Source organism: Rattus rattus, chromosome 9 (genome assembly GCF_011064425.1).
Source record: "Rattus rattus isolate New Zealand chromosome 9, Rrattus_CSIRO_v1, whole genome shotgun sequence".
In the NCBI taxonomy this organism is placed as follows: Eukaryota; Metazoa; Chordata; class Mammalia; order Rodentia; family Muridae; genus Rattus; species Rattus rattus.
The window spans coordinates 72,214,657-72,239,163 of NC_046162.1; the positions used below are offsets into that span (position 1 = coordinate 72,214,657).

A 24,507-nucleotide genomic window follows, 5' to 3' on the forward strand; every position below is an offset into this window, starting at 1 on the left:
CATCCCAGCCTTGTAAAACAAAACCCCCAAACACCTGTATTATTTATTTGTCCAGAATAAGTTCCTATTACTGTAAGTTACCGCGTCAGAGTTACAGTCCTGTTCATTTTGGTTTTTTTTCCTCCTGGGATAGCAAGATACAGTACTGCCTGAGCTTTAAACACAGTATCCACCTATCTATCTTGTTCACAGTCCTTGGCGGTATTTGTATCATCTCCCTATGCCTGTCCTGCTAGAGGAAAAAAAAAAAAAAAAAAGAGTCAGAGCAGGTAAGTAACCGGATCTGGAGCACCAGGTGAGCCCGTGGAGGTGGCAATTACAATACTAAGAGCTAAGCACTCCTGGGAATTTGCTGGAACGTTCGATGTGGGAATAGCGTCTTGTCGAATTAATTCTTCGGACTCGGGTCTAACTTTACTCTCGCCAGCCTCTTAGGGCGCGCAGTGGGAGTATTACGCAGGCATTCTGCCCTGTAGGGACACAGGCTGTCTTTCAGTGAGCTAGCTGGTCAGCAGGCCCCTCTGGTGCCACCGAGCCGGCGCCGCCGGGCGGTGGAGTTCAGAGATGGGTCTGGGCCGGGACGCACGCGCTCCCTGCGTCCCGCGCGGAGTCCGGCCTTCCTCCGGCGCCCTAGGCGCAGGAGACCTCGCCCACAACCCCGCCCCCGAGACGGCCCCGCCCACCACAACCCCGCCCCGCAACAGGCCCCGCCCCCGTCTCCTCCCCGCCCCCAGGAGCCGACGAGTGGCGGCGGCGGCGGCGGCGGCAGCAGCGGCCCCAGGACCGGGTTCCCTCAGACAAGAGGGCGGGCGGAGGAGGAAGCGGCCGAGCACCCGCCCGCCTCAGCAGACTTCGCACCGTCGGCTCCCAGGCCTCGCGGCACCGAGAAGGGGAGACCGAGGCGGGCCGCGAGGACAGGAGGCGGCGGGGGCGCGGGGCGGAGGCGGCGCGGCCGGCCGCGGCTGCCGCTTTGTTGTGCGGCCCGGGCCGAGGAAGCAGAAGTGGGAGGAGGGGGGAGCTCTGCGTCCCGCTCCCTCCGCGGCTCATGGCGACGGCGCTCGGCACATCCGGGACCCTCCGGCCCTGGCGGCCGCGGCGCGGGCTGTTCGGACCCCGGCCCCGGCCGCTGTGGTGACTCCTCCGCGTCTCGCCGTCGTCCCAGCCCAGCCCAGCCCGCCCGCCCGCGGGCCGCGAGCGCCGCCGCCGCCGCCGCCTCCCCCGCCGCTGGGGACATGTCTAACCCCGGAGGCCGGAGGAACGGGCCCGTCAAGCTGCGCCTGACAGGTGAGCAGGGCGGGCGGCTGCGGCGCCTGTGGGCAGGCGGAGGGCCGGGGTCGCGGTCGGTGGTGGCGTTGGACGGGAATCCGGGCGTGGGAAGGCCTAGTTCAGGGAGTCATTGGAGAACCACTTAGCTGGGGTTGGGAAATTCTTCAGAACGCCAAGTGTGTGGCCCGTGGGTCTCCCGTGGAGGGCGGATTTGAGGTCCGGACGTCTAGTTTCTTGGGGTCACAGGAGCAGCCCCTGGGCTATTGCCCAGGTGGGGTCGTGAAGGGGATTATTGAATCCAGTTGCTGACTGCGCGCAGTAAACACTCCTTAAATATGGAGTTGAGTGCTTAACGGGAGAGTGCGTGTGTTCCCGGGTTGTTAACTTGGACACCTACCTATGCCCGGGTGTGAAACCTTTACTCTCTAGCTGCCAACCTCTGCGGCCAGTGCCACACACCTTAAAACGCACGTCTCTGGGAGGGACTGAGACTGTGGTTGGTTTTTCCGGCGTGTCTGCCTGATCCCACGACTCCCGGCTCATTGTACACTCTGTGTTTTGGAAGTTGTTTGATTGTAGGGTAGCGTGTTTGGGGTTGTTCCTTGTAGGCCGCAGAACTAGTGGCTCACGTCTGAACTCCAGACCTGGTTTAGAATCACTTGCTTGGAAACGTGTTTCTAAGTCTTGGACTCACACATAAACTTTTAAGCGAACTTTTACTGGTTCTCTTCCACACTTCGCGCCCCTTTCTAAATGGAAAGGAATGCTCAGAGGGATTTGTTAAAGACTGTGTATGTTCCCAGGTGCAGCAAGTTGTTAACGTATTACAGGTATAATTTGCTTATGATGCCACTTCTGATATTCTTCCGTGGTCGCATCTCCCTCCTTTTAAGGAAAAATTGCGTTTGGTTTAAAGAGTGTTAGTGAAACTATTGTCCCTCTGCTAGCTAGATGCATCGTTCACAGTAAGTAAATTGTTCGCGTTTATATTCAGATGTGTGGTGAAAAAGACGGCATTTTGCAGTTAGTTGGTTCATATGTGTGTGCACCAGCGAAGGATAAGCTGTAATTATGCTTGCCCACACTAAACTTTGAAATTTATGTGGACGAATGTTGTAGTTGAATGCCTGTGTTAAATGCCAGTCCGTTGGCTGTACCTTCTAGGTAACTTGAAGTGAATTTGGTATTTGAGAATTTAGTTTGAATGTATGTTGGCTACAGCTTCAAATACTTTCCTTTTGAGGCTGAAGAGATGGCTCAGTGGTTAAGTATCCTGTTCTCTAAGGGGACCGGAGTTCTACTCCCAGCACCCCCCACCCAGGTCCTTGGCTCACTACCACCTGTAACTCTAGCTGTAGGGGATCTGATGCATCTGGCCTCCCACAAGCACCTGCACTTGTGTACACATACCGCCCCAATCTCCAGTAATGAAAAAATGTATACATTGCACTGACCTGAAAGCGTTTCTTTCCCTAGGGAAATCACAAGGTATTATTAACGCTAGGTTGGGGGGGCGTGCTTTGATCTTCATCTTTACTGTGTTCTTTTGGGGGAGTCAGTGGAACACAATTATAAAGGATCTTTGGTGCTCTAGTTTATATATTGATGTTCTTACTAGGCAGGTCTGTGCCAATTACAGAAAGAAATTGTGAGTGTAGGTGTGCAAAAGCCATCAGAAATGGGCTGTAGTTTTCTTCTGGGATACATACATGAGAGAGAAAAAGAGAGGTTTGGGTTTTCTTTAGATAAAAATGAGTTCTGAGGTGGGCTGGAGAGATTGCATAATAGTTAAGAGTACTGCCTGTTCTTCCAAAGGTTTAATTCCCAGCACCCACATTCCAGGTCACAACTGTCTGTAACTCCAGTTCCAAGGGATCTGACACACTCATACCCAATGCATATAGAATTCAAATGAATTATTAAAAATGAGTTCTGAGGTTTTGTTACATTTATGTTCTCTCTCTCTCTCTCTCTCTCTCTCTCTCTCTCTCTCTCTCTGTGTGTGTGTGTGTGTGTGTGTGTGCCTGTCTGTCTGTCTGTCTCATAGCCATGGAGTACATGTGGTGGACAGGATAAGGTGGGATCACCCTTTTCACCTTGTGAGTCTTACCAGTCAAACTTAGGTCATCAGGCTTGAGAGAAAATACCTTTACCCTCAGTGTTCTGAGGGTTAGTGTGATTGAGCAGCTCTTATATTTATGTCATTTTTTTTCCTGCATATGATAGTTTAAAAAGATTTATGAGTGGCATTTGTTAGGTGAACATGATAACCACTGCACTAAAGAAACTTCCCTGAGTGAAGTTTGAGAGGAAAAAGATCATACTTAGTTTCTGAGCAAGAGGATACATTCGACTAAATTTATAGAGTGATTTTGTACACTTAGCTTTTTCTGAAGAATTTTAAATATCTGTCCTCTCCTCTTAATTGTAAAAACAGTTTGAACTACTCTCAATTTTTTAAAGCTATTGGGAATTTTCCTGTGAATAGTTTTCGCAAAGTCTGACAAATATTAAAACCATTGTTGTCTCTTTGATTACATATGGTGGAATCTCCTGTTTTGCAAGGAACATTAACTTACATTTTTTCATTTTTGTTCATCATTTACGAATTAAATAGTATAAATTTTAACAAATAGATCTTAGCTGGATTCAATTAGCAGCTTTTTAGGACACAAACATAAAAGGGTTAGATGGAAAAGATTGTTTTGACTGACTGGATAAATGACAGGACTGTGTTTGATGTGCGTCCAGGACTTGGTCTGGAGCTGGTGCCCAACTTCTCAGTCCATCTTGAGAAGCCAAATAAAATATTTAACCTAGGACTCTTTTTGTTTAAAAAAAAAAAAGTTGATTCTTTGTTAAGACTTTAAGAAATGTTTGGCATACCTTTAGATTAAGTGTTTAACAGTTCATTTAAATCTGGATTCCCTAATAGAGGAAAAAACTTAGCTTAAAAAAAAAATCCCACAGTGAACTTCTATTTGGTTTATAATACACTTGAGCTATAAGTTGTTTTAAGATGACTGTTTTTTATTCTAAGTTAAAGCCATTTAAAAGTTTACATTTGTGGAAATACCTTTGATTCCACGGTACTTTATGAGCTGCAGTTAATTACATCCTTAATGGAGAGTCGTCCACTGCTGAAAGGTGTTAACAAATCTTTCATAGCCACCACCCTCCACCCCCATGAGACTCTGCCCACTGTGGATATTTTCCACAGACTATTACTAAAATCCACCCATTAGTAAATTGTGATATTGTTGAAGAAGGTGAGATGAAGTTATTATCAAGTTGAGATTCCTTAAGCCATTGGTGAGTATATGGTCTGTCCTATCAAGTTACTTCTCTTAGTTTTTATGACACATTAACATTTGGTCATTAAAATGGGCTATCTGGGAACACTATTAATTTTAGGTTGTGTATTTAGAGTGGGGAATGGATTGATTACATATGTGTAATTTGTAGTTCGATACATATCTAATATAGGCATTCCTACAAACATTAAGAAAGGATTTGGGTTGAAAATATTCTATATAGTTGGTTAAGTAAAAAAAAAAAAAAATCAGGTAAATTTTTATACCCTTACTGTTTTTGAAAATCAAATGCTAGAAAATGCAGTTTAGTGTAGTTTCTAATATTTTAAATTCTTAGGTATGGAGTACTTATCCAGAACCTTTATTTTAGACCTTTTTGTAAATGCAATGTTTTTGTATGCTGTTTCTCATTAATTTTAAAAATCCTTGGCAGTAGAGAAGTTAAGTTGACCTATATATAAGGAAAATTAATTTTAAGATCTCACTTTAAATATACTTGTATTTTAAATATTATTTCACTGAGTGCTTTATTTAACTCAAGACTTGGAATTTTTAAACTTCATTGCGTCTTTTAGGTTTCCAAGCATGAATAATGCCAATGGACCATAATGACTGAGGGCTTTGCTATTGAATGTAACTAACTCATTTTATTGGTTTCTGAGGAGGAAACTAAAATGGCATATCTCCGTCTTTTAAGTCTTCTCTTGTTGCAGTCTAGGTTTCTTTCACACAGGCAATAGTTTGGTTTTCCTGAGGTATGTGTTTTAAATCACGGCTTCTGCCTTTTTCATATTGATCTATTTATAATAACGTGTGATTGCTAGTTTTATGTTAACTTGACTCAAACTAGAGTTATCAGAGAGGAGGAAATCTCAATTGAGAAAATGCTTCCATAAGATCAGGCTGTAGGCAAACCTGTAGGGCATTTTCTTAGTGATGTGGCATCCCTGGGCTGGTCCTGGATTCTGTAAACCGGCTGAGCAAGCTATGAGGAGCAGGCTAGTAAGCAGCAAACCCAAACACCCCTCCCCCAGTCAGCTCCTTTCTCCAGGTTCCTGCCCTGTTTGAGTTTCTGTCTTGACTTCCATCACTGTGTGGAAGTGTAAGCTAAATAAATCCTTCCTTCCCAGCTTGCTTTTGGTTATCATAGCAGTTAATAACCCTGATTAAGACAACATGCTAACATCTTTTTTTTTGGTTCTTTTTTTCGGAGCTGGGGACCGAACTCAGGGCCTTGCGCTTCCTAGGCAAGCGCTCTACCACTGAGCTAAATCCCCAACCCCAACATGCTAACATCTTATTCAGCGTGTTAACATTTCGTACAGTTAGCATATAAACTCAATTTTCTTTTTTCTTTCATTTTTTTTAATAGACAGATTATGTAGTTTACTGGTTTCAAACTCACTGACCTTGACATTCTGAAATTTCTGCCTCTATTTTTCAAGTCCTGATATTACAGGTGTGTGCCTGTCAAAACTCAAATTTCAAGGTAAAGTGAAGGTCAAACCTTAAGTAAGGAACACAAAATTTTTATTTATTTTGTGTGGATCGAGCCTAGCATCCTGTGGGTGCCAAGCAATCACTCAGCGCTGAGCTATATGTCTGGCCCTACTATATCTTACTTTTAAAAAATACATCATATCTAACAGTATAAAGCTCTATGACTCATCATAATTTTGAATGTAAGTTATTGTATTACTGTAATGTGTCCCTGGATAAATGATGATAGGTCGTTTATCTTTGTGCCTGTATTTTTCCCATTGGTCTCTGTTATTTTCCTATTTAAGACTGCTAAACCTGATGGGCGTGGTGGTAGAAGGCCTTTAATCACAGCATGCGGGAGGCACGCACAGGCTGGCCTTCGAGCTCGAGTGCCTGGTCTGTAGAGCTGCAGGCTACACATTGAGACTTTATTTTTTTCAAAAAAGGTTGAACCTTTAGAATATACTGTTATAATCAACATTTTAAAATATTTATTTGTGTGTGGGTGTTTAGCTTGTGTGTTTGTGTATACACGGTTCTTTCTGAAGTCAGAAGACAGCATCTGATTTCCTGGAACTGGAGTTACAGATGATTGTGAACCACCATGTTGGTGCTTGGAGCCAGTTCTGGGTCCTTTGCAAGATCAACAGATGCTCTTAATAGCTGAGCCATCTCTCCAGCCCCACAATCAACATTTTCAAACTGTTGTTTGGTTTTGTGAAACAAAACAGTCTTAATGGTGCAGATCAGACTGGCCTTGAACTTTAGTGATCCTCTTGCTTTTACCTCTGGATTACAGGTGTGTGACACTAATCCTTGCTGTAATTAGCATTATTACATGTTTTGTATAATTGTTGTATATTAATTACTGGACACTGGAATTAATGAAGTTTGCCACCAAGCCTGATGACCTGCGTTCAATCACTGAGCCTCACAAAGATAGAAGTAGGGAACTGTTTCTCAAAAGTTATTCTCAGATTTCACACTCATGATCTGGCATATTATATGGTGGGCATACACAAACACACAGATAAGCAAAAAAATTAGACACAATCAAGTTTTCATCTATTGTCACTCTTTGTTTGTATAACAGCTGTATGAAGCAGGTGGCTGAGTGCATTTCAGAACTCAAGTTCCCTGACTAGAGTGTGATAAAACTCAGTATGAGTTATGTGGAAAAGAGTCATTTGGAGTGACTCTTGGACTTTGTAATCCTAGCATTTTTAAGGCTCAAAGATTACTATTATCCCCAGAACTTTCCCTGATCTGGACTCTAAGAGACCCTTTCTGTAGTTTAGAATAGGATCTAACACATGGAAGGCAGTTGCTGCTATGCTGTAAATTCCAGGAGGACAAGATCCCTGTGTCAGCATAAACTGGGAGCTTTGGACACTTGGCTGAATGAATGTTGGAGACCTGTCTGTAATTCTGTACAGCCCCCAGGTATTTGTCATGATTGCCGCATTGGGTATGAGTTGGCAAGAGGTAGGACCACTCCATTTAGGACCTTGCTGTGTTTGTCAAAAAGTTTGATATTGTTTAAAGATGATGAGAACCACTGAAATATTTGAAGCTTTTTTATATTTGCCATTTAAAGTAGCCTAGCAGTAATTGAAGCTGTACGGACTGATTTTAGGAGAATCAGTTAAGAGAATTTGATAGCAACTGTTGTCAGGTTTCTTTTTGCTACTTGATCTTTTTTTCCCCAAATTTTTATTATTACAGATAATTACTGTAAGCATCTTGGTATAGATAACTTGGGTTTTTGGTTTTTGACTTTGTTTGTTTGTTTAGTTTTGAGAATGATATAACCCAGGATGGTCTTGAACTCTATGTAGTTGAGAATGACCTTGGGCTTTCTAAGTGCTAGGATTATAGGTATGCGCCATTATGACCAGTTTTTTGGTAATACCAGGGATTGAATCATGAATGCTAAGGAAGCATCCTACCAAATGAACTACATACCAAGTCCATATTTTTTTTTCTTTTTTTTTTTTTTTTTTTTTTCGGAGCTGGGGACCGAACCCAGGGCCTTGCGCTTGCTCTACCACTGAGCTAAATCCCCAACCCCCCAAGTCCATATTTTTGAATTAATTATTTTCTTACCATATTTCAGAGTATGTATGGTAATACACATCTACCTATATCTGAGCAATCTTGAGATTGAGACAGGAAGATCATAAGTTTGAAGTCAGCCTACATAGTGAGTTCTAGCTAGCCTGGGTTATAGGAAGAGACTGTGTTTTTTGGAAAAAAAAAAAAGTATTGTCATGTTCAAATGTATTGATCCTTTAAAGATTTTTTAAAAGATTAATTTTTTATTTATTGATTTTAAAACTTTTTTCATATAGTATAATATTTCCTCCCAACTCTTTCTAGATCCCTCCACTTTCCTACTCACCCAACCTCACGTTCTTTTTCTCTCAAACATAAATCAAAACAAACAGAAACCCCTCAAAAAGACAAAATAAAACAATCACAAAAGAAGCACACAAAAACCATGGAGTCTTTTTTGTTGGCCAACCATTCCTGAGCATAGGCAGGCCCTGGTTGATGTATCTAATATTCACTCTACTGGAAAAAACTGATTTCCTCCTTCCCAGCAGATTATCCGTTGCAAGCAACTTCTTGGTTAGGGGTGGGACTTTGTGTCCTCGTCTATTTCTCTGTGCTTAGATTTCTGTCTGTGGGGATCTTAAACTTGTGCAGGTCCTGTACATGCTGCCACAGTCTCTAGGGCATGCATGCACCAGCTGTTTCCCTGGAGTCATCCAACACTGGATCTTACAGTCTTCCCATCTCCTCTTCCACGTGATCATCCCTGAGCCTGGAGGTGAGGTGTTTGATAGACATCGATTCCATTTAAGGCCAAGTGCTCCAGAGTCTTTCCTTTTCGCACTCTGTCCAGTCGTGGGTCTCTGTATTGATCTGCTGTGAGGAGCTGCTTCTCTGGTGTGGGTTCAGCGATAGACTGATGTATGTGTATAGCAGCATGTTATTAGGAGTCATTTTATGTTTTCTTGCTCTGTTTGTTTAGCAGAATAATTGTTAGTAGATTTTCTCCTACCAGTAGATGGAGCTCTTTCTATGCGGGTAGGTTGCTGTCAAGCTGAAGGCCTGTAAACCAAAGTCAAAATGAGTGTACTTGGAATAAATGGGATTAACGAGTTAGACACTGGGAAAAGCCACTCCAGCTTACAGTAAAATCTACACATAATTTAGTTTATAAATATAAATTTAAATGCTGCATGTTGTAGGACAGACAAAACTACATTAAATTAGGACTGTTAACAGGAATTAATTGTATTTTGTGTGACATTATAGGATCAGACTCTAATTGTGTATTGTTTTTTGCCCCCCACTCCTGTTTTGAGACAGGGCTTCTCTGTGAAGCCCTGGCTGTCGTGTAACTCACTCTGTAGACTGGCCTTGAACTCAGATCCCCCTGCCTCTGCTTCCCAAGTGCTGAGATTAAAAAGCATGTGCCACCATACCTGGCTTTTTAATAATCTCCTTAGAAAGAAAGTTTGGATTGGTTAAATTGATCATGTTGTGAAGAATAAAAAAGTATTTTAGATTTCTGAAAAAAGGCATGAAGCACTTGATACATTCAGAATGCTGTACCTCACAATACTTGATGCATAGTTCATCGGTGAATTAACGAAGGGTGGAATTGAAAAAGGTGCAACTGTTCTTTAGGACTTCATTGGAAACAAGGGTTTCTCTCCATGATGTCACTGTTGAATTACTAACATCTCAGGAATTTTAACATTAAGCTATGAAAGTAAAGGACAGATGAGGTTATTTTGCTAATTTTTGAGTTGGTTGATAGGACTGTTAACATCTTTATTGGGTGCATGTGAGCGTGGTGGGTCAAAGGATAACTCTTGGGAGTCAGTCTTCTTTTGCCACGGGGCTCCTGAAGATTGAATTTAGGTCCTTAGGCTTGGTGGCAAGTGCCCTTGGATACTGAGCTGCCTCCTTGATACACTTGTTAACGTTCTGTTACCACTCTGCAAATTTTGCTATGGAGCAAAAAAAAAAAATTTGCAGGGGTTGGGGATTTAGCTCAGTGGTAGAGTGCTTGCCTAGGAAGCGCAAGGCCCTGGGTTCGGTCCCCAGCTCCAAAAAAAAGAAAAAAAAGAAAAAGAAAAGAAAAAAAATTTGCATACATAATCTGTCCATTACAGGAAAATATTATCTAATTCAGAGTTTTGTTAACTGAACGAGTAAAAATGTTTAAAAAGGATATGTGACAAGCATACTTAAAAGGTCTGAGCTCCAGGGTCAAGAGCACTGCTTGCTAACCTGGGTTCAGTTCCCAGTAACTATGTGATAGAACCATCTGTAGTTCCATTTTTAGGGAATCTAACATCCTTTCTGGCCTCAAGAGTACCAGACATGCATGTGATGCACAGACATTTATGCAGGGAAGACGTTGATATACATGAAAATCTGAAGAAAAATCTGAGCCAGTACACTTAGGTACACTCGTAATCCCAGCTACTCGGGAGGCTGAGGCTGTAGGAGCTGACATTCAGAACCAGCCTAGACAAACCAGTGAGACTCTTAAAACAAAGGAACTGGGAATGGGAAAGGGCTTGGGTAAAAGTGCACGCAGCACAGACCTGATGTCCCTTGGACCCTGTAAAAGGCTGACACTGTGCAATCCCAGTATCCCTATAGGGAATAGAAGGCAGGGCTGGAGAATCTCTTGGAAACTTATGGCCCAGTTAACCTCACATACAGAGCAGCAAACAAAGCAGAGCAAGGAAACAGCAGTGCTGGGCAGTGGTGGTGCAGACCTTCAGTCCAGCACTCAGGAGGAGAGGCAGGCCCCGACTATAGAGTAGATAGAGTTCTAAGTTCTAAGATGGCCAAAGCCACACAGAGAAACCCTGCATCAACCAGACAACAAGGACAACAAGGACAGACAACAAAGACTGTACTTCAAAACTGAGGGGGAAAGGTGAGGACTAACTCCCGAAGGTTGTCTTCTGATCCCATATGCAGACTGAGGCAAACCTGCCTGTGTTCACACATATCATACACACATATGCATTCCGCACACACATACACCATTGCATAAAAATTAAAAAACCTTTTTCCCCTAAGACAGGATTTCTCTGTGTAACAGTCCTAGCTGTGCTAAAACTCACTTTGTAGACCAGGCAGGTCTTGAACTCACAGAGTTCCACCTGCCTTGCCTCCCAAGTGCTGGGACTATGCCTGGCTTAAAAAAAAAAAAAAAATGAAGTCAATCATTCTTAGGAGTAATGTAATGATTTGTTAATTTCAAAGAGAGTAAATTTAATAATTTTTCTGTGCTTGGCAGTTGATGCTCTGGCAATAAGTGGCAGGCTTGTTTTGATTTTGAAAGGTTCAGGGGCTATGTTAAAGGCTATAATAGGTAGCCATGTTTAGAAGGATTAGACACCGGCTCTGGATTACTTAGCTGTTCAGTGGTCAGGATGAGAGCATTCATCCCCTCTTCCTTAGGAGAGAGGACCTTGGTGCAAAGAAACCATAGGTAGAGGCTGTCGGCCATTTGTGTTGATTCACCAACATGTCTGTATCTCGTTCTTTCCTTCCCCTCCCTTTTCCCCTTCCTTTCCCTTTCCTTTTGTCCCTCACAGGATTTGTTCTTGAAAGACTGTAACTTTTTTTAAATTAAGCTTGTAATTAAAAAATAAAATGAGATGACCATTCCTGAGGGCAGCACAGACCATTGTATCTGCCATGCTAGTTTAGCTTGGAATACTGAAAACTGTCCTGATTTCATAAGAAATCCTAGCTTTGTAACCAGTACCTGCTTGTTGGACATGTCATTTAAAATACTCACTGTCTTCTAAAAATAAACTTTTGTCTGTTTTGCCGTCTTTTCTTTTTATAAGTTAAATTTTAAGTTAGCGTATAAAGTGATAGGTTCATTATGGCATTTTCACAAATAGTCATTATACTTTGTTGTAATTTAGCCTCTTTGCCAATGCAGTTTTTTTTTTTTTTTTTACTAAAATTGTTTTACTTCCTATTTTATGTGTGGGTATGTGTATTTTATGTGTGGGTTTGTGTATGTAGGGCACATGCTTCTGAGGTCAGAGGCATTGCTTCCCTCTAGAGTTACAGGTGGTTGTGAACCACCTGACATGGGTGCTGGGTGCTGAATTCAGGTCCCTGCACAAAACAAAACCTGTCCCTAACAGATTTTTCTAATTTCTTAACTATATAATAACTAATTTTTATCTGGAAAAATCACCCCATTGCTAGCCAAACAAATTCTTCTCCCAATTATTTGGAACAAAAGAGAATAAACAAAAAAAATCCTGTGATTTATATGATATGAAGGAAAAAATGTATTTGAAAATTTTGTATTTGTTGTATAAAAAGGTTTTTGTTTTTTCTTTATAAGAAGTAATTCTCAAATCTCAAACTTGCCTTCCTCCCAATAGTTTTATTATCTCATGACTTTTGTGGGTCAGGAACTTGGGAAGAGGACCCATGGGCACTTTGGATTAAGCACCATCATGTATTTATTCAGAGGGAGCTGGAACTGGAGTAGTGAAGGGTTCCCAGGCATTTCTGTCTCCTCAGGTCATGTCCAAGCTCCATATGGTCTCTCTTCACAGACAAATCATACTGCCAGGTAGCTCCAGGGCAGTTCCATTGCTAAGGCGGGAACTCAGAGGCACTAAAAGGAACTGTCCAGGCAGCAAAGTGAATGTTGCATTTTCTCTTCTGACCCAGCCTGGAAAAGCCTTGCTATAATGTATTGTGAGTTACAAGCTTTTCTAAACTCATGGGGAGGGAATGCAAATTTCCCTGTCACTGGATAGAAGAAAGTGAGTTTGCAGCTGTTTTAACAATCGAATGTGATCACAGTGGCAGCAGCTGCTGCTGCTTCTTGGACTTTTAGGTGGTTCCATTATTTATTTTTGAGTATTTATGTGTGTAAGTTGCTGGTGTGTATGTATGTGTATCATATGTATACCATGGAAGTTAGAACAGGGTGTTGAATCCACTGGAGTTACATTACAGACAGGTGTGAGCCACCTTGTGCGTGCTGGGAGTTGAACCTGTATGCTCTCCAATAAGTGCTCTTAACTGCTGAGCCATCTCTTCAGTTCTATATATGTTTCTGTATACTAATCCAACACACCATTTTCTAGCTTCTTTTATTTTCCCATTTCAGTGACAGGGTTTTTCTGAGTGGTCAGTGTGACCTTTGCTATCTTGGAACTTGCTCTGAGACTGCTCCAGTCTTGAACTTAAGATCCAGCTGCCCCTGCCTCCAGAGTGCTGAAGTTAATGCATGGGCCACCATGCCCAGCTCATTTTTTCCTAGCCTTTATTGTCTATGTTCTACCTCTGAAGTATCCAGGCATTTTACTATATCACCTAATGTCAACAGCCTCAAGAATTATGATAATTTTTTATTGACTATAAAAGTCCAAGGTTATTTGGTAAAGGACTAAAAAGATACACAATGGAAAAAGTAACAGATTGGCAAAGAAGGAAGGCAGACACATCTGAATGGAATAACTTACATAATGGGAACTTCTTTAGTTCTCTGTTGACTTTTATACTGAAAAAGCTTATACTGCAGAGTTAAGAATCAAAGATTGGAGCTGAATGTTGGAGGCATATACCTTTAATCCCAGCACTCAGGGCAGAGGCAGGTGGATCACTGAGTTTGAGGCCAGCCTGTCTGCAGAGCCAGTTCAGGACACCAAGGCTACACAGAGAAATCCTGTCTTAAAACACCACACACACGAGAAGGGGGGGGTGGATGGACAGACAGACACATTTACAAGGAGCACTGGCTGCTCTTTAAGAGGACCTTGGCTTTATTCCCAGCCCCTGTGCAGAGACTCACAACTGTCTGTAATGGTTATGGGCATCCACGGGCACCAGGCACAGGTGGTTCACAGACATGCATACTTGCAAAAGCACCCATACATGTAAAGTAAAAATAATAAAAGAATCAAAAAATGTTAGTGCTCCCCTAGAGTGTTTCTTTGTTTTTCTTCAGCCATTCCATGAAACATTCCTACAGAGCAGCTTCATAAATTAGAAGAAAAAAGTAAGATTGAATTATTTCTATTATTGCTTTCTGTTACCTTAAGAATGAATGGTAGAGCTGGATAGATAGCTCACTGGCTGCTCTCCCTGAGGGGTTCAATTCCCAGGACCCACATGGCTGCCTATAGCTATCTGTAACTCAAGTCCCAGGAATCTGATACCCCTCTTCAGACCTGGGCACTTCTGATATGGTTACTGCATATACATACATGTGGGCAAGACACATATATGCATAAATACATACACACATACATAATTAAAATGAACTTAAATTGTGAAGTTTTAAACTTACAGAAAAATTATGACATTAATAGTTCCTCTTTCTTAAACTCACTTTTCCTTGTCAACTATTTTACTACAGTATTATATATTTGTTAAAGTTGATGAATCAATATTGATAAAGTATAAATTGAATTCTGAAATCCATGCTGTAATAAAGGTTCTCTAGAATCACAGAAGTTATGGAATGTCTCTATATTAAAGGAATTTATTGTGATGATTTACAGTCTGCAGTCCAAATAACCCAATAATGGTCAGCTGGATGGGAAGCTTGGAAGTCCAAGAGTCTAGTAGTTTTTCAGTCCTGTGAGGCTGGTTATTCAGCTGGTCTCGTGTAGAAGTAGGTTCCAGCAGATGTGCTGGTGAGTAAGTACAAGCAGGTGAAGAGTGGGTCTTCTTCAGTCTGCTGTATGTAGGCCCCCAGAAGAAGGTGTGGCCCGGATTGAAGGTGTGTACCGATACCCCTGGGTTTGGAAATTGCTCTGTCCCGGCTGGCCTTGAACTCAGAAATATGCTCGCCTCAGTCGCCTGGGATTAAAGGCATGTACTACCTTGCCTGGGCCTAAACTTTTCATAGCCACTGTCTGGGTCAAAAGCATGTGTCATTCCATGTCAAGATCTGGATCACAGGTGTTCCCAGTTGACGACCAAGAGTAGCTGTCACACATACTTTATTCAGATTGTAGATGGTGCAAAGGAAAATAGCAAGTCAGTGCAGAATCCAGTCATGTCATGTCTCTACAAAGACAGGAGGCAGAGGCAGCAGACTATTTCTGAGGGTGTTGGTGAGAGGAAGTCTTGGAAAGGTTCTACACTTCCTCTGGATCAGGCAGGTAATTTTTTTCTCCCCCTGAACAAAGTTTAAGTCTTAGTTTTGAGAAAAGTTAACCCAGCTGGCTCCAGATCCATTGCCCTGTAGGAGTAAAACAGAAACGCTTGTCTGACGGATGAGGGCTCTGACTGCAGCCTAAATGATAAGTTTTCAGCTCCTTGCCATTGCTCAGCTTCCAGAACAGTAGCAGCTAATTATGTATTTTATACTTTATGAACAAGGTTTTTCTGTCAAAATTGAACAGCCCCAGAGAAAACACTTGTGAATTCTGGAGTCTCCCAATGAAATAGCTGTGTCACCTTGCCAGATGCTGTGTAAAGAGAGCCATCAGTTGCCAAGTTGGGGAGGAAGGGCCTTTTCATTCATTCACTTTCACAGAAGAGGACAATTAGAACTTCTACTGCAATATCATCAGCAAGAAGATGGGAGGAGGATGCCTTCAGAATTCTGAAGGAAGATGGTTTCTAGCTCAGAACCCAGTGATGCCCACAAATGAGGAGGCTGAATAAGGGCATTTTGGAACTGCCAGCTCTCAGAAAAATTGTTTCAGTTCCCTGATGTCTTAGGAAGCTGTTGTAAGGATATGCCCAATGAGTGGTTATACTGCTGAAAGAAGAGTGGAAGGGTGGTTGTAATTCCACATGCGAAGGGAGAAGCAGAGAGAGGCAGAGCAGAGGAACGTCCTGAAATAACATGCAAGAGAAGCAGGCTGACAGTGTAGGACACTGACATTCTGAGCAGACTTGGGTTTTTGCTTTCCCTTGGTAGAGGGAAACTGGTTTACAAATGACCAAAACCCAAACTTGTGAAAATGTGTTATGCAAATATTTATGTATTTATTCAGCAAAAAATTATATATATTTTTAGTGTTTGACAGTTTTGTAGATTACAGAAACAGTATTTTTAAACATTGTAAACTTTTATGTTGTAGTAATTTTCACACCCATTAAACCGGTGTAAAAGCACACACCCCAGTTATTATATTAATAAGCTATGTGCCTAGATTGGTGAGCTCTATCACCACACCAGCCTGTCCCCCAGCTATGAGACCCTTGCAGTTTGCAGTTTCTCCCAGCCACATGGCTCTGCACCATCTTTTCTTCCTCTTCCCTCTCTTCCTTCCTCTACTCTCTTTTAGACCTCCCGTTCCACCGTTTTCTTCCTCTGCCCAATCACAGGCTGTAGCCTTTATTTGACCAGTGAAAATGGGCAAAGACTCACATATCACCTGAGTACTGGTGTGACTGCTGGTTGAAGCAGCCCCTCCTGAGGAAGCAAAATCAGCCTTAGGAAACAGCATCAAGGCAGCCCACAACACTGGCTGGTGTGGTGGTGCAGGCTTTTGATCCCAGCACTCGGGTGGCAGAGGCAGGAGGCTCCCTATGAGTTCAAGGTCAACCTGGTCTACACAGTGAGCTCCACAACAGCCAGAGAGACACAGACCCTGTTTGTTTTTTTTTTTTTTTTAAAAAGAATTTTATTTTGTTTTGTTGTGGTATTGGATTGAACCCAAGGCCTTTTCCCTACTAGGTAAGCACTGTGCCACTGAGCTACACCCCAACCTTAGGAAAAATTTTTAAAAATTATTCTACATTTCTTTTTTTTTTTTTTTTTTTTTTGTTTTTTTTCAGAGCTGGGGACCCGAACCCAGGGCCTTGCGCTTCCCAAGCGCTCTACCACTGAGCTAAATCCCCCAACCCCTCTACATTTCTTTATGTACAAGAATGTGTGTAAGTCAGGACGACATGGGGGTGTTGGTTCTCCTTTCCTGTGTGGGTTCCAGGATCAAACTCAGGTTTTCAGCCTTGGCCATGTCATCTGCCTTGGAAGAAAAGATTTCTCTTACACATACAAATTGTTTTTGGATTTACTGAAAATGAATGCCAGGGACACTTTTATCTATTGAGCTGAATATTTTTTCTAAAATGTAAACTTTTCTTGTCTTAGTAACATTTACTTTCAGGATCTTGCAGTCTCACCATTTGTTATTGAATGAATTTTAGCAGAAAGCCTTAATATAGGTCAGATATATACTATAAATCTAAAGCCTTAATATAGGTCAGATATACACTATAAATCTATAATGTTTAAATTTGGAGATATAAGTTTTTTTTTTTTTTTGGTTCTTTTTTTTTCGGAGCTGGGGATCGAACCCAGGGCCTTGCGCTTCCTAGGCAAGCGCTCTACCACTGAGCTAAATCCCCAACCCCTGAGATATAAGTTTTTTATGACCTGTCCTTTTAATAACTATTTTTAAATGCTATGTTTTGCTTTTCTTGGACTGAAACTTTGGGAACAGAGATTTACTTTCTGTGATTTGTACCAATTGTATCACGGTAATTCAGTGTGTTTTATTAAGTGATGAGGTTGAGAGCTGGGAGTGATGGCACCTGCTTGTTATCTCAGTGCTTGTAAGGTAGATACCGGAGCTTCCGGAGGTCAAGGTCATTCAGCTACACAGCAAGTCTGAGGTGGGTCTAGGCTGCATGAGACCTTACCTCAAACAAAACCCAGCCAACCAGGCCAACAAAATCAAATCTGAGTTTGATTCTATTCAAATGAACAGTTGTCCTTTAGTGTTTGCGAAAGACAGTTGCAGGAACTTTCACATATGTAAAGATCAAAGAATGCTCAAGCCCTTCATATACAATTTTGAATTATGTAATGTTTACATAAACCACACATAAATATCATCTCATATCATAAACTATCCATACATAGTTCCTAATACAGTGTAAATGAATTAGTTAAATCGTTGGTGCATGAATAGTTGATTTTTGATAAAAATGAATTAAATTGTTGAATAGTTGATTAATAATGAGGAAGTATATATGTTCATTATAAATTCATTTTTTTCCTGAGTGCTTTCTATTCCTTGGTTGAGTGCATAGATACAAACTTGTTGAGATGGACATTGTATTTTAAAGTCCGAAATGTTTGTCATTTTTATAGTGTTAGTTAAAAACTGATTATAAAATTATACATTTAAAATACATTTTATTACATTTACTTATTTTGTGTGTATGTATGTATGCGTGCGTGCGTGTGTTTGTGTGTGTGTGTACATGCACATGCCACAGCCCTCATGTGGCAGTGTGGTGATGTGAATAGGTATGGCCCTACAATCTCGTGTGTTTGAACGCTTGGCCCATAGGGAGTAGCACTATTAGGAAGCATTGCCTTGTTGGAGGAAGTGCGTCACTGTGGAGGCGGGCTTTGATGTCTCATATGCTCAGACGATGCCCAGTGTGGCACACAGTCTCCTGCTGCCTGGGGATCAAGATGTAGAACTCTCAACTCCTTCTCCGGCACCACGTCTGCCTTCACGCTGAATGCTTTCCACTGTGATGATAATGGACTAAACCTCTGAAACTGTATGCCAGCCCCACTTTTCTTTGTAGGAGTTGCCATGGTCATGATCTCTCTTCAGCAGTAGAAAACCCTAAGATGGGAGTCAGGGGAGGACAAGTTGTGAGATTTGGTTTTCTCCTTCCACCATATGGGTCCAGGGGATCAAAGTTAGGTTGTCAGGTTTAGTAGCAAGTGCCTTTACCTACCAAGCCATGAAAATTATAATTAAGTACTAGAAAAATTTCTACCCTGAGAGAAACACCTTACATTTTACAATGTATTGTCACTTTTTTCTTTAAAAAACAAAACCACTCTCTTCCCCTCTTCCCCCTCTGGCCCTCCTCTTGCCATTCCCCTCCCCGCTCTCCGTGTGCTCATGGCTGCCTCTACTCCTCTACTTCTCTACTCTTCCTCTGTCTCTCTCTTAACTCTCCTCCTCATGCCCTGAATAAACTCTATTCTATACTAAAAAAAAAAAAAAAAAAGCAAACAACAACAACAACAACAACAAAACCCCAAACCACTTATGGCCTAGAAATATGCTTTAATAGAGAAATTACTGAATTTAAAAGTAAAATTTTATTCATCTGCAATCAAGGAACTGTGCCACCGCCACCCCCACCCCTTCTCTATTTGAAAGTATTTTAGTAAGTCATTTTGGGGGTCATGTTTTTCTTAAACTATGGAAGACTCAACATTTGAGTCTTGTTCTATTAGAGTGATTTTACAATGACTTAAGAAGAATGTTACTCAGTTTTTATGTCTTAGCTTTTAAAGAATTGAACAAGCAAAATATAAATAAATATGGCTAGTTTAGTCCGTAGGAAAGATTGTATAGTGAAAAGGTTAACTTGTCTTTTCTCTTTTCCTTTTTCCATTTTCATGTGTGTGGTGTGCATGTATGTGTGCATTTTACATATATGTGGACACACCTGTGTGTGGATGCTTGTGCATGTGGAGGCTTAAGGCTCATGTTGGGATCAACCCCCATCATCTTGGATCAATCTTTCCTTTATCATGGGGGCAGGGTCTCAGTCAACCCAGAGCTTGCTGACATGTCTGGCCTCACTAGCAAGCTTGCTCTGGTGGTCCTTCGCATTGTCTTCTGAGGCTAGAAGTCCAGGATGGCCACTAAGCTGATTGACTTTTACCTGGGTTTGTTTTTTTTTTTAAAGATTTATTTATTATATGAACATGCTGTAGCTGTCTTCAGACACACCAGAAGAGGGTGTCAGATCTCATTACAGATGGTTGTGAGTCACCATGTGGTTGCTGGACTCAGGACCTATGGAAGAGCAGTCAGTGCTCTTAACCACTGAGCCATCTCTCCAGCGCTTACATGGGTTTTGAACCAAACTCTTGCAGGGCAAATGTATTAACAACAGAGAATCTCTTCAAACCTTGTTCTCTACCCCCGTCTTTTGTTGTTGTTGTTGTTTGTTTGTTTGTTTAACTACAAAGCCTCGGCTGGCTGTTCTGGAACTTTCTAAGTAGACTGACATTGAGACATTGAACCTATAGAGATCAGTTTGCCTTTGCCTCCCAGGGGCTACATTTAAAGATGTGCATTAGCACACCTGCTCTGTTCACTACTTTTCCTAATTTGACCTTCACATACAATAAGTTACCAGTTTCTTCCTTGCATTGTAAATTGCTAGGTGCTTACATACAGACTGCTTTTGTTTCTTGGTCTATTCATTCCCTCTTCTGGTAACTTTTCACCATATTTTTCTTTTGGGAACCTCTCTTGTTCTGTTCTTAGTTCAAGTAATGCTTGTGGGTCTATAATGACTCTGTAGACTTAAACTCTTTGAATTCAGAAGTGGAGAGAGAAGCATGGGAAAGATGTAGATATATAAAGTACGGAATTAAGTTGTGGAGAGGGAAGAAAAGGAGCACCAGAGGTGAGATTCTACTTGAATGGTAGGCTGGGCATCTGGATTTTATCCAGTGAGTAGTGCTGTGTAACTGAGTCACCGTTCTCTGCATCCTAATTGTCAGGACCTACTATTGGTCCTTTCCCTTGACCCACCCCGTCTTTGCTAGTCTGCTCATTCTTCTACCACAATTCAGTCTTTTGATCTCAGACAGATTGTTCCTAGACTTGACAGATACCGTTTTTCCTTTCTTCTACAGCTCATTCTGGACATCCACTGACACATTGTTTCCTCCAGAGCATCACTGATCATGTCTCCTCCCTTCATGGAAACTGTTAATCATCTTTTGTGGACAGTATTGGATTCATGCTCCTTAGCTTGTCAATAAAGACACTAGAAATTAGCACAGTCCGTTCCTTAACCCTCTCACCCTCTTAGATGCCTTGCCCTTCCCATCTTCCCTTTTTTCTTCTTAGAACATTCTTTCTGGGTCATTCCTTAGTTTCTCCTGTGCTGGCTAAATCATAACCATTCTTATCCTTAGAGTTAAGTAAAATTCTGCTTTCCCCATGCAACATCCAAATAAAATTTAGGTTTTATCTTCCAGTGCTGGGGTTACAGACCTGCACCACCACACCTGTTTTGTGTGCTGCTGAGGCTTTGAACCCAGGGTTTTGGATATGTTAGGCAAGTGTTCTACCAATTGAGCTACATCCCTAGGCATGAACATTACATAGTCATGTGAAAACTAAATTACAAATAGAGCATTTCTAGAACTTGTAGAACTTATAGAAGTTATGTTCTGAGGAAATAGAGATTAGTCTTTTTTTCCGTTTGTACAAATACATGCTATGAGATTCCACCCCATTCTTGCTTTGCTTGTGATACTAAGGGTTAGACTGGAGACCTTGTGCATGCTGTGCAGTTGCTCTGCTACTGAGTTACAGCTCCAGTTCTTTTTTTTTTTTTCTTTTTTCTTTTTTTTTTTTTTTTTTTTTGGAGCTGGGGACTGAACCGGGGCCTTGTGCTTGCTAGGCAAGTGCTCTACCACTGAGCTAAATCCCCAGCCCCGCTCCAGTTCTTTCTGTGTTTTTACACAGACCCTCACTAAGTTATCCAGGCAGCCTTGATTTTGTGGTGGTCCTACATTAGCCTCCCATACAGTTGTACCACCTCACATAACTAATTTTTGAGATATGGTCTTGCTATGATGCCTAGGCTGGCACTGAGCTCCTGTGCTCAGGCAATCTTGTTTCAGCCTCCTAAGTAACCCTGCTTAATATGAGGACTTTTTACATTGATAATATGAAACTCCTAAGTCTTTTTTTTTTTTTTAATTGCCTATGTTCTTAAGATTTGTTTGGCCTCTTGGGTATCTTATTGTCTCTTAGGCATATTATGCATATTAGACACATTGAAGCCTCAGAATTTTAGGATAAGAATTTTAGTGTCATCTACAATGCCTCTAATTAGTTGAAATTGTAAAATCATTCTTCTTTCCTCTTTTTTTTTTTTTTTTGAGACAGGATTTTACAGTCCATCACACTTAGAGAAATCATTTATGTTGTGTGAATAATAAATCCAGGAAGGTAGTAGGGTCCGGAATTTTTTTTTTTTTTTCTTTGGTTCTTTTTTTTTCGGAGCTGGGGACCGAGCCCAGGGCCTTGCATTTCCTAGGCAAGCGCTCTACCACTGAGCTAAATCCCCAACCCCTAGGGTCCGGAATTTAAGCTTTCACTAAAGTGACTATAAGACATGTAGTAGTTATCTTTTGTATGGTTTATATTTGTTTAATACCATTTTTATTGAGTTAATGCAAGCTTTTGGAATTTAGAATGATACTGAGTAAGTATGAACGAAGATGCTAGTAAAAAGAACTTTCATTTTTCTGCTTCTTTTTCCACACTTTATAGAAACTTTTGTCTTTTTTTTTTTTTTTTTTTTTTTTTTTTTGATATCTCATGTACCCTGGTCTGGCTTTGAACTATGTAGCTGAGATAGCATTGGACTCTGATTCTCTGCCTCCCAAGTGCTGAGATCATAGGTATGCATCATCACTCAGGATTTGATATCTGTATTAAGGGATCAAGCAACTGCTAGTACCTGAGTGTGGAAGAACTTGCCATGAGCAGTGCTGCCTTCGATTCTAATAATTACTATGTGGGCTGGAGAGATGTCTTAGCATACCAGTTCTCAACCTGTAGGTTGCCAGTGACCGCTTTGGGGGTTGAACAACCCTATTATAGGGGCCACATATCAGATACTTAGCAGTAACAATATTGGGTTATGAAGTAGTAATGAAGTAATTTTATGGTTGGAGATCCCAACATGAGGAACTGTACTGTAAAGAGTTGCAGCATTATGAAGGTTGAGAACTATTGTTTTAGTAGGCAAAGAGCACTGGCAGCCATGTCTGCAGACTTGAGTTTGATACTTACATGGTAGAAATAGAGGGCTGGCTCCCTTGAGTTGCAGTCCAGTGCTTTTCCAGGTGCTACTGCCCTTCAGCTCCCCTCTGTGCTTTGCGCTTTCCATATTAAGTTCTTTAGCTAGTCATTGCACTTAATATTCAAGACCATACTGCAAAGCAGATGAATAAAAGTATTACAGAAGAAAACGCTCACGTCACAGTCATTTGTACACAGGCGCAAGCTAGGTAAGCACTTGAAGAGCTGAAAATTTGAATTGAGGCAGACAGTTCTTACTTTGTTTCTATGTTATGTTAGTCTTCCCAAATTGTTAGGTCTCCTGATACAGAGATCTGGACACCCTGAACAATTCATTTGTTTGTTTTCCTTAAGAAGTTTTGAGTTCATTTTCCCTTGCCGCTGAGGGGAGTAGGGTGGGGGAAGGACAGGTAAAGTAGTTGTAGCTTCCTTTTGAATCAGGTTTTAAGCCAAACGGGTTGAGTGTGTGTTTCCCCCTCTTGGCCATTCTTTTTGGCAGTTGCCCGAGTACAAGTCAGTTGGATGCGTTTGGCTGAACTGGCACACATGCCCTGGGTAGGCAAGGTTAGGAGTATGCTGGGGTGTGGGCAGTTCTTAACCATATAGTGTGGCTTACACAGAACTGTTTGGCTTGTCTAGTTTCAGACATCAGAGCTAATGGAGACGTTCGTGATTAATGTGCCAACAGTTGAAGCTTCTGGAGATTAAAAGCTTTGTCTTTTCCCCATTTTTAAAAAGAGAGGCCTAGAATAATCCTGGAGTGATGTGGTTGCTAACAGAGGATGAGAGGCAGTGTGTGATGAAGTGTGGATCCTCTCTAATCTTTAATTTTCTTCTGTGGAGTGACTTTTAATGCTATGAATTCAGAGATGGGAATGAACTAATCTACAGAGTGCTTTGCTCAGTGCCTGGGAAGCACTGTGCACTTAATGAATGAGTGCTGTTGCTATTTATGGTCTTACTATGTCTAGCAGTGTGTGGACAGAAGGGCAGACCTAGAACATGGAGTGTTGTCCATTGTAAATTCCATAAGGAGGTGATTAAGTACACTTTGTGTTCTGAAAGATACATCCTTGGAGCTGGGTTGACTTTCAAAGACCAGTCAGGATGTGTTCTTCATCTGTCAAAATCAGTCAACTTCCTCATCTGGAACTTTGGGTAGTGTCCTTTCCTCTTTTGTTGTATCTGTTTGTCTCTCACTTTGAGACCTGATGCAACCCATTTCTATTAATGACTTCTTGCGTTTGTTTTTTAAAAAAAAAAAAATTTCTGCCTTGTTTTCACTTACGTGCAAACTCAGGCTTTGCTTTGTCCAGTACTCTCCTAAGGCTGCTTTTGCCAAGGGTGCTCTAATAGACTTTCTTGTTTACCTATCTCTAAAAAAATGATCTATCTGTGTGTGTGGGGGTGGGGGATACTGTGCACAGTGTGCTTGTGGAGGTCAGTGGACAATTTTTGGGAGTTGGTTTTCTTCTTTTACTGTGTGCATGTCTCAGGCCTGGAGACACAAACACCTTTACCCACTGAGTAATCTCACTGGCCCTGGTTTACTCATCTTTACCTCACTGCTTTGTTTGACT

General features: G+C 41.6%; 1 protein-coding gene across 2 annotated transcripts in view; it reads left to right on the forward strand.

Annotated features, from left to right (window-relative positions):
* Positions 1-1,136: 1,136 nt before the first annotated feature.
* The window catches only part of Smurf2 (SMAD specific E3 ubiquitin protein ligase 2), a 94,406-nt gene continuing 71,035 nt past the window's right edge, over positions 1,137-24,507 (forward strand). Inside the window, exon 1 of one of the 2 annotated variants that reach the window (XM_032914273.1) lies at positions 1,137-1,284. In XM_032914273.1, the coding sequence (XP_032770164.1) occupies positions 1,233-1,284 (52 nt within the window). In that variant the 5' untranslated portion in view covers positions 1,137-1,232. The remainder of the gene's footprint in view (positions 1,285-24,507) is intronic. The other variant, XM_032914274.1, reaches the window with a different exon arrangement.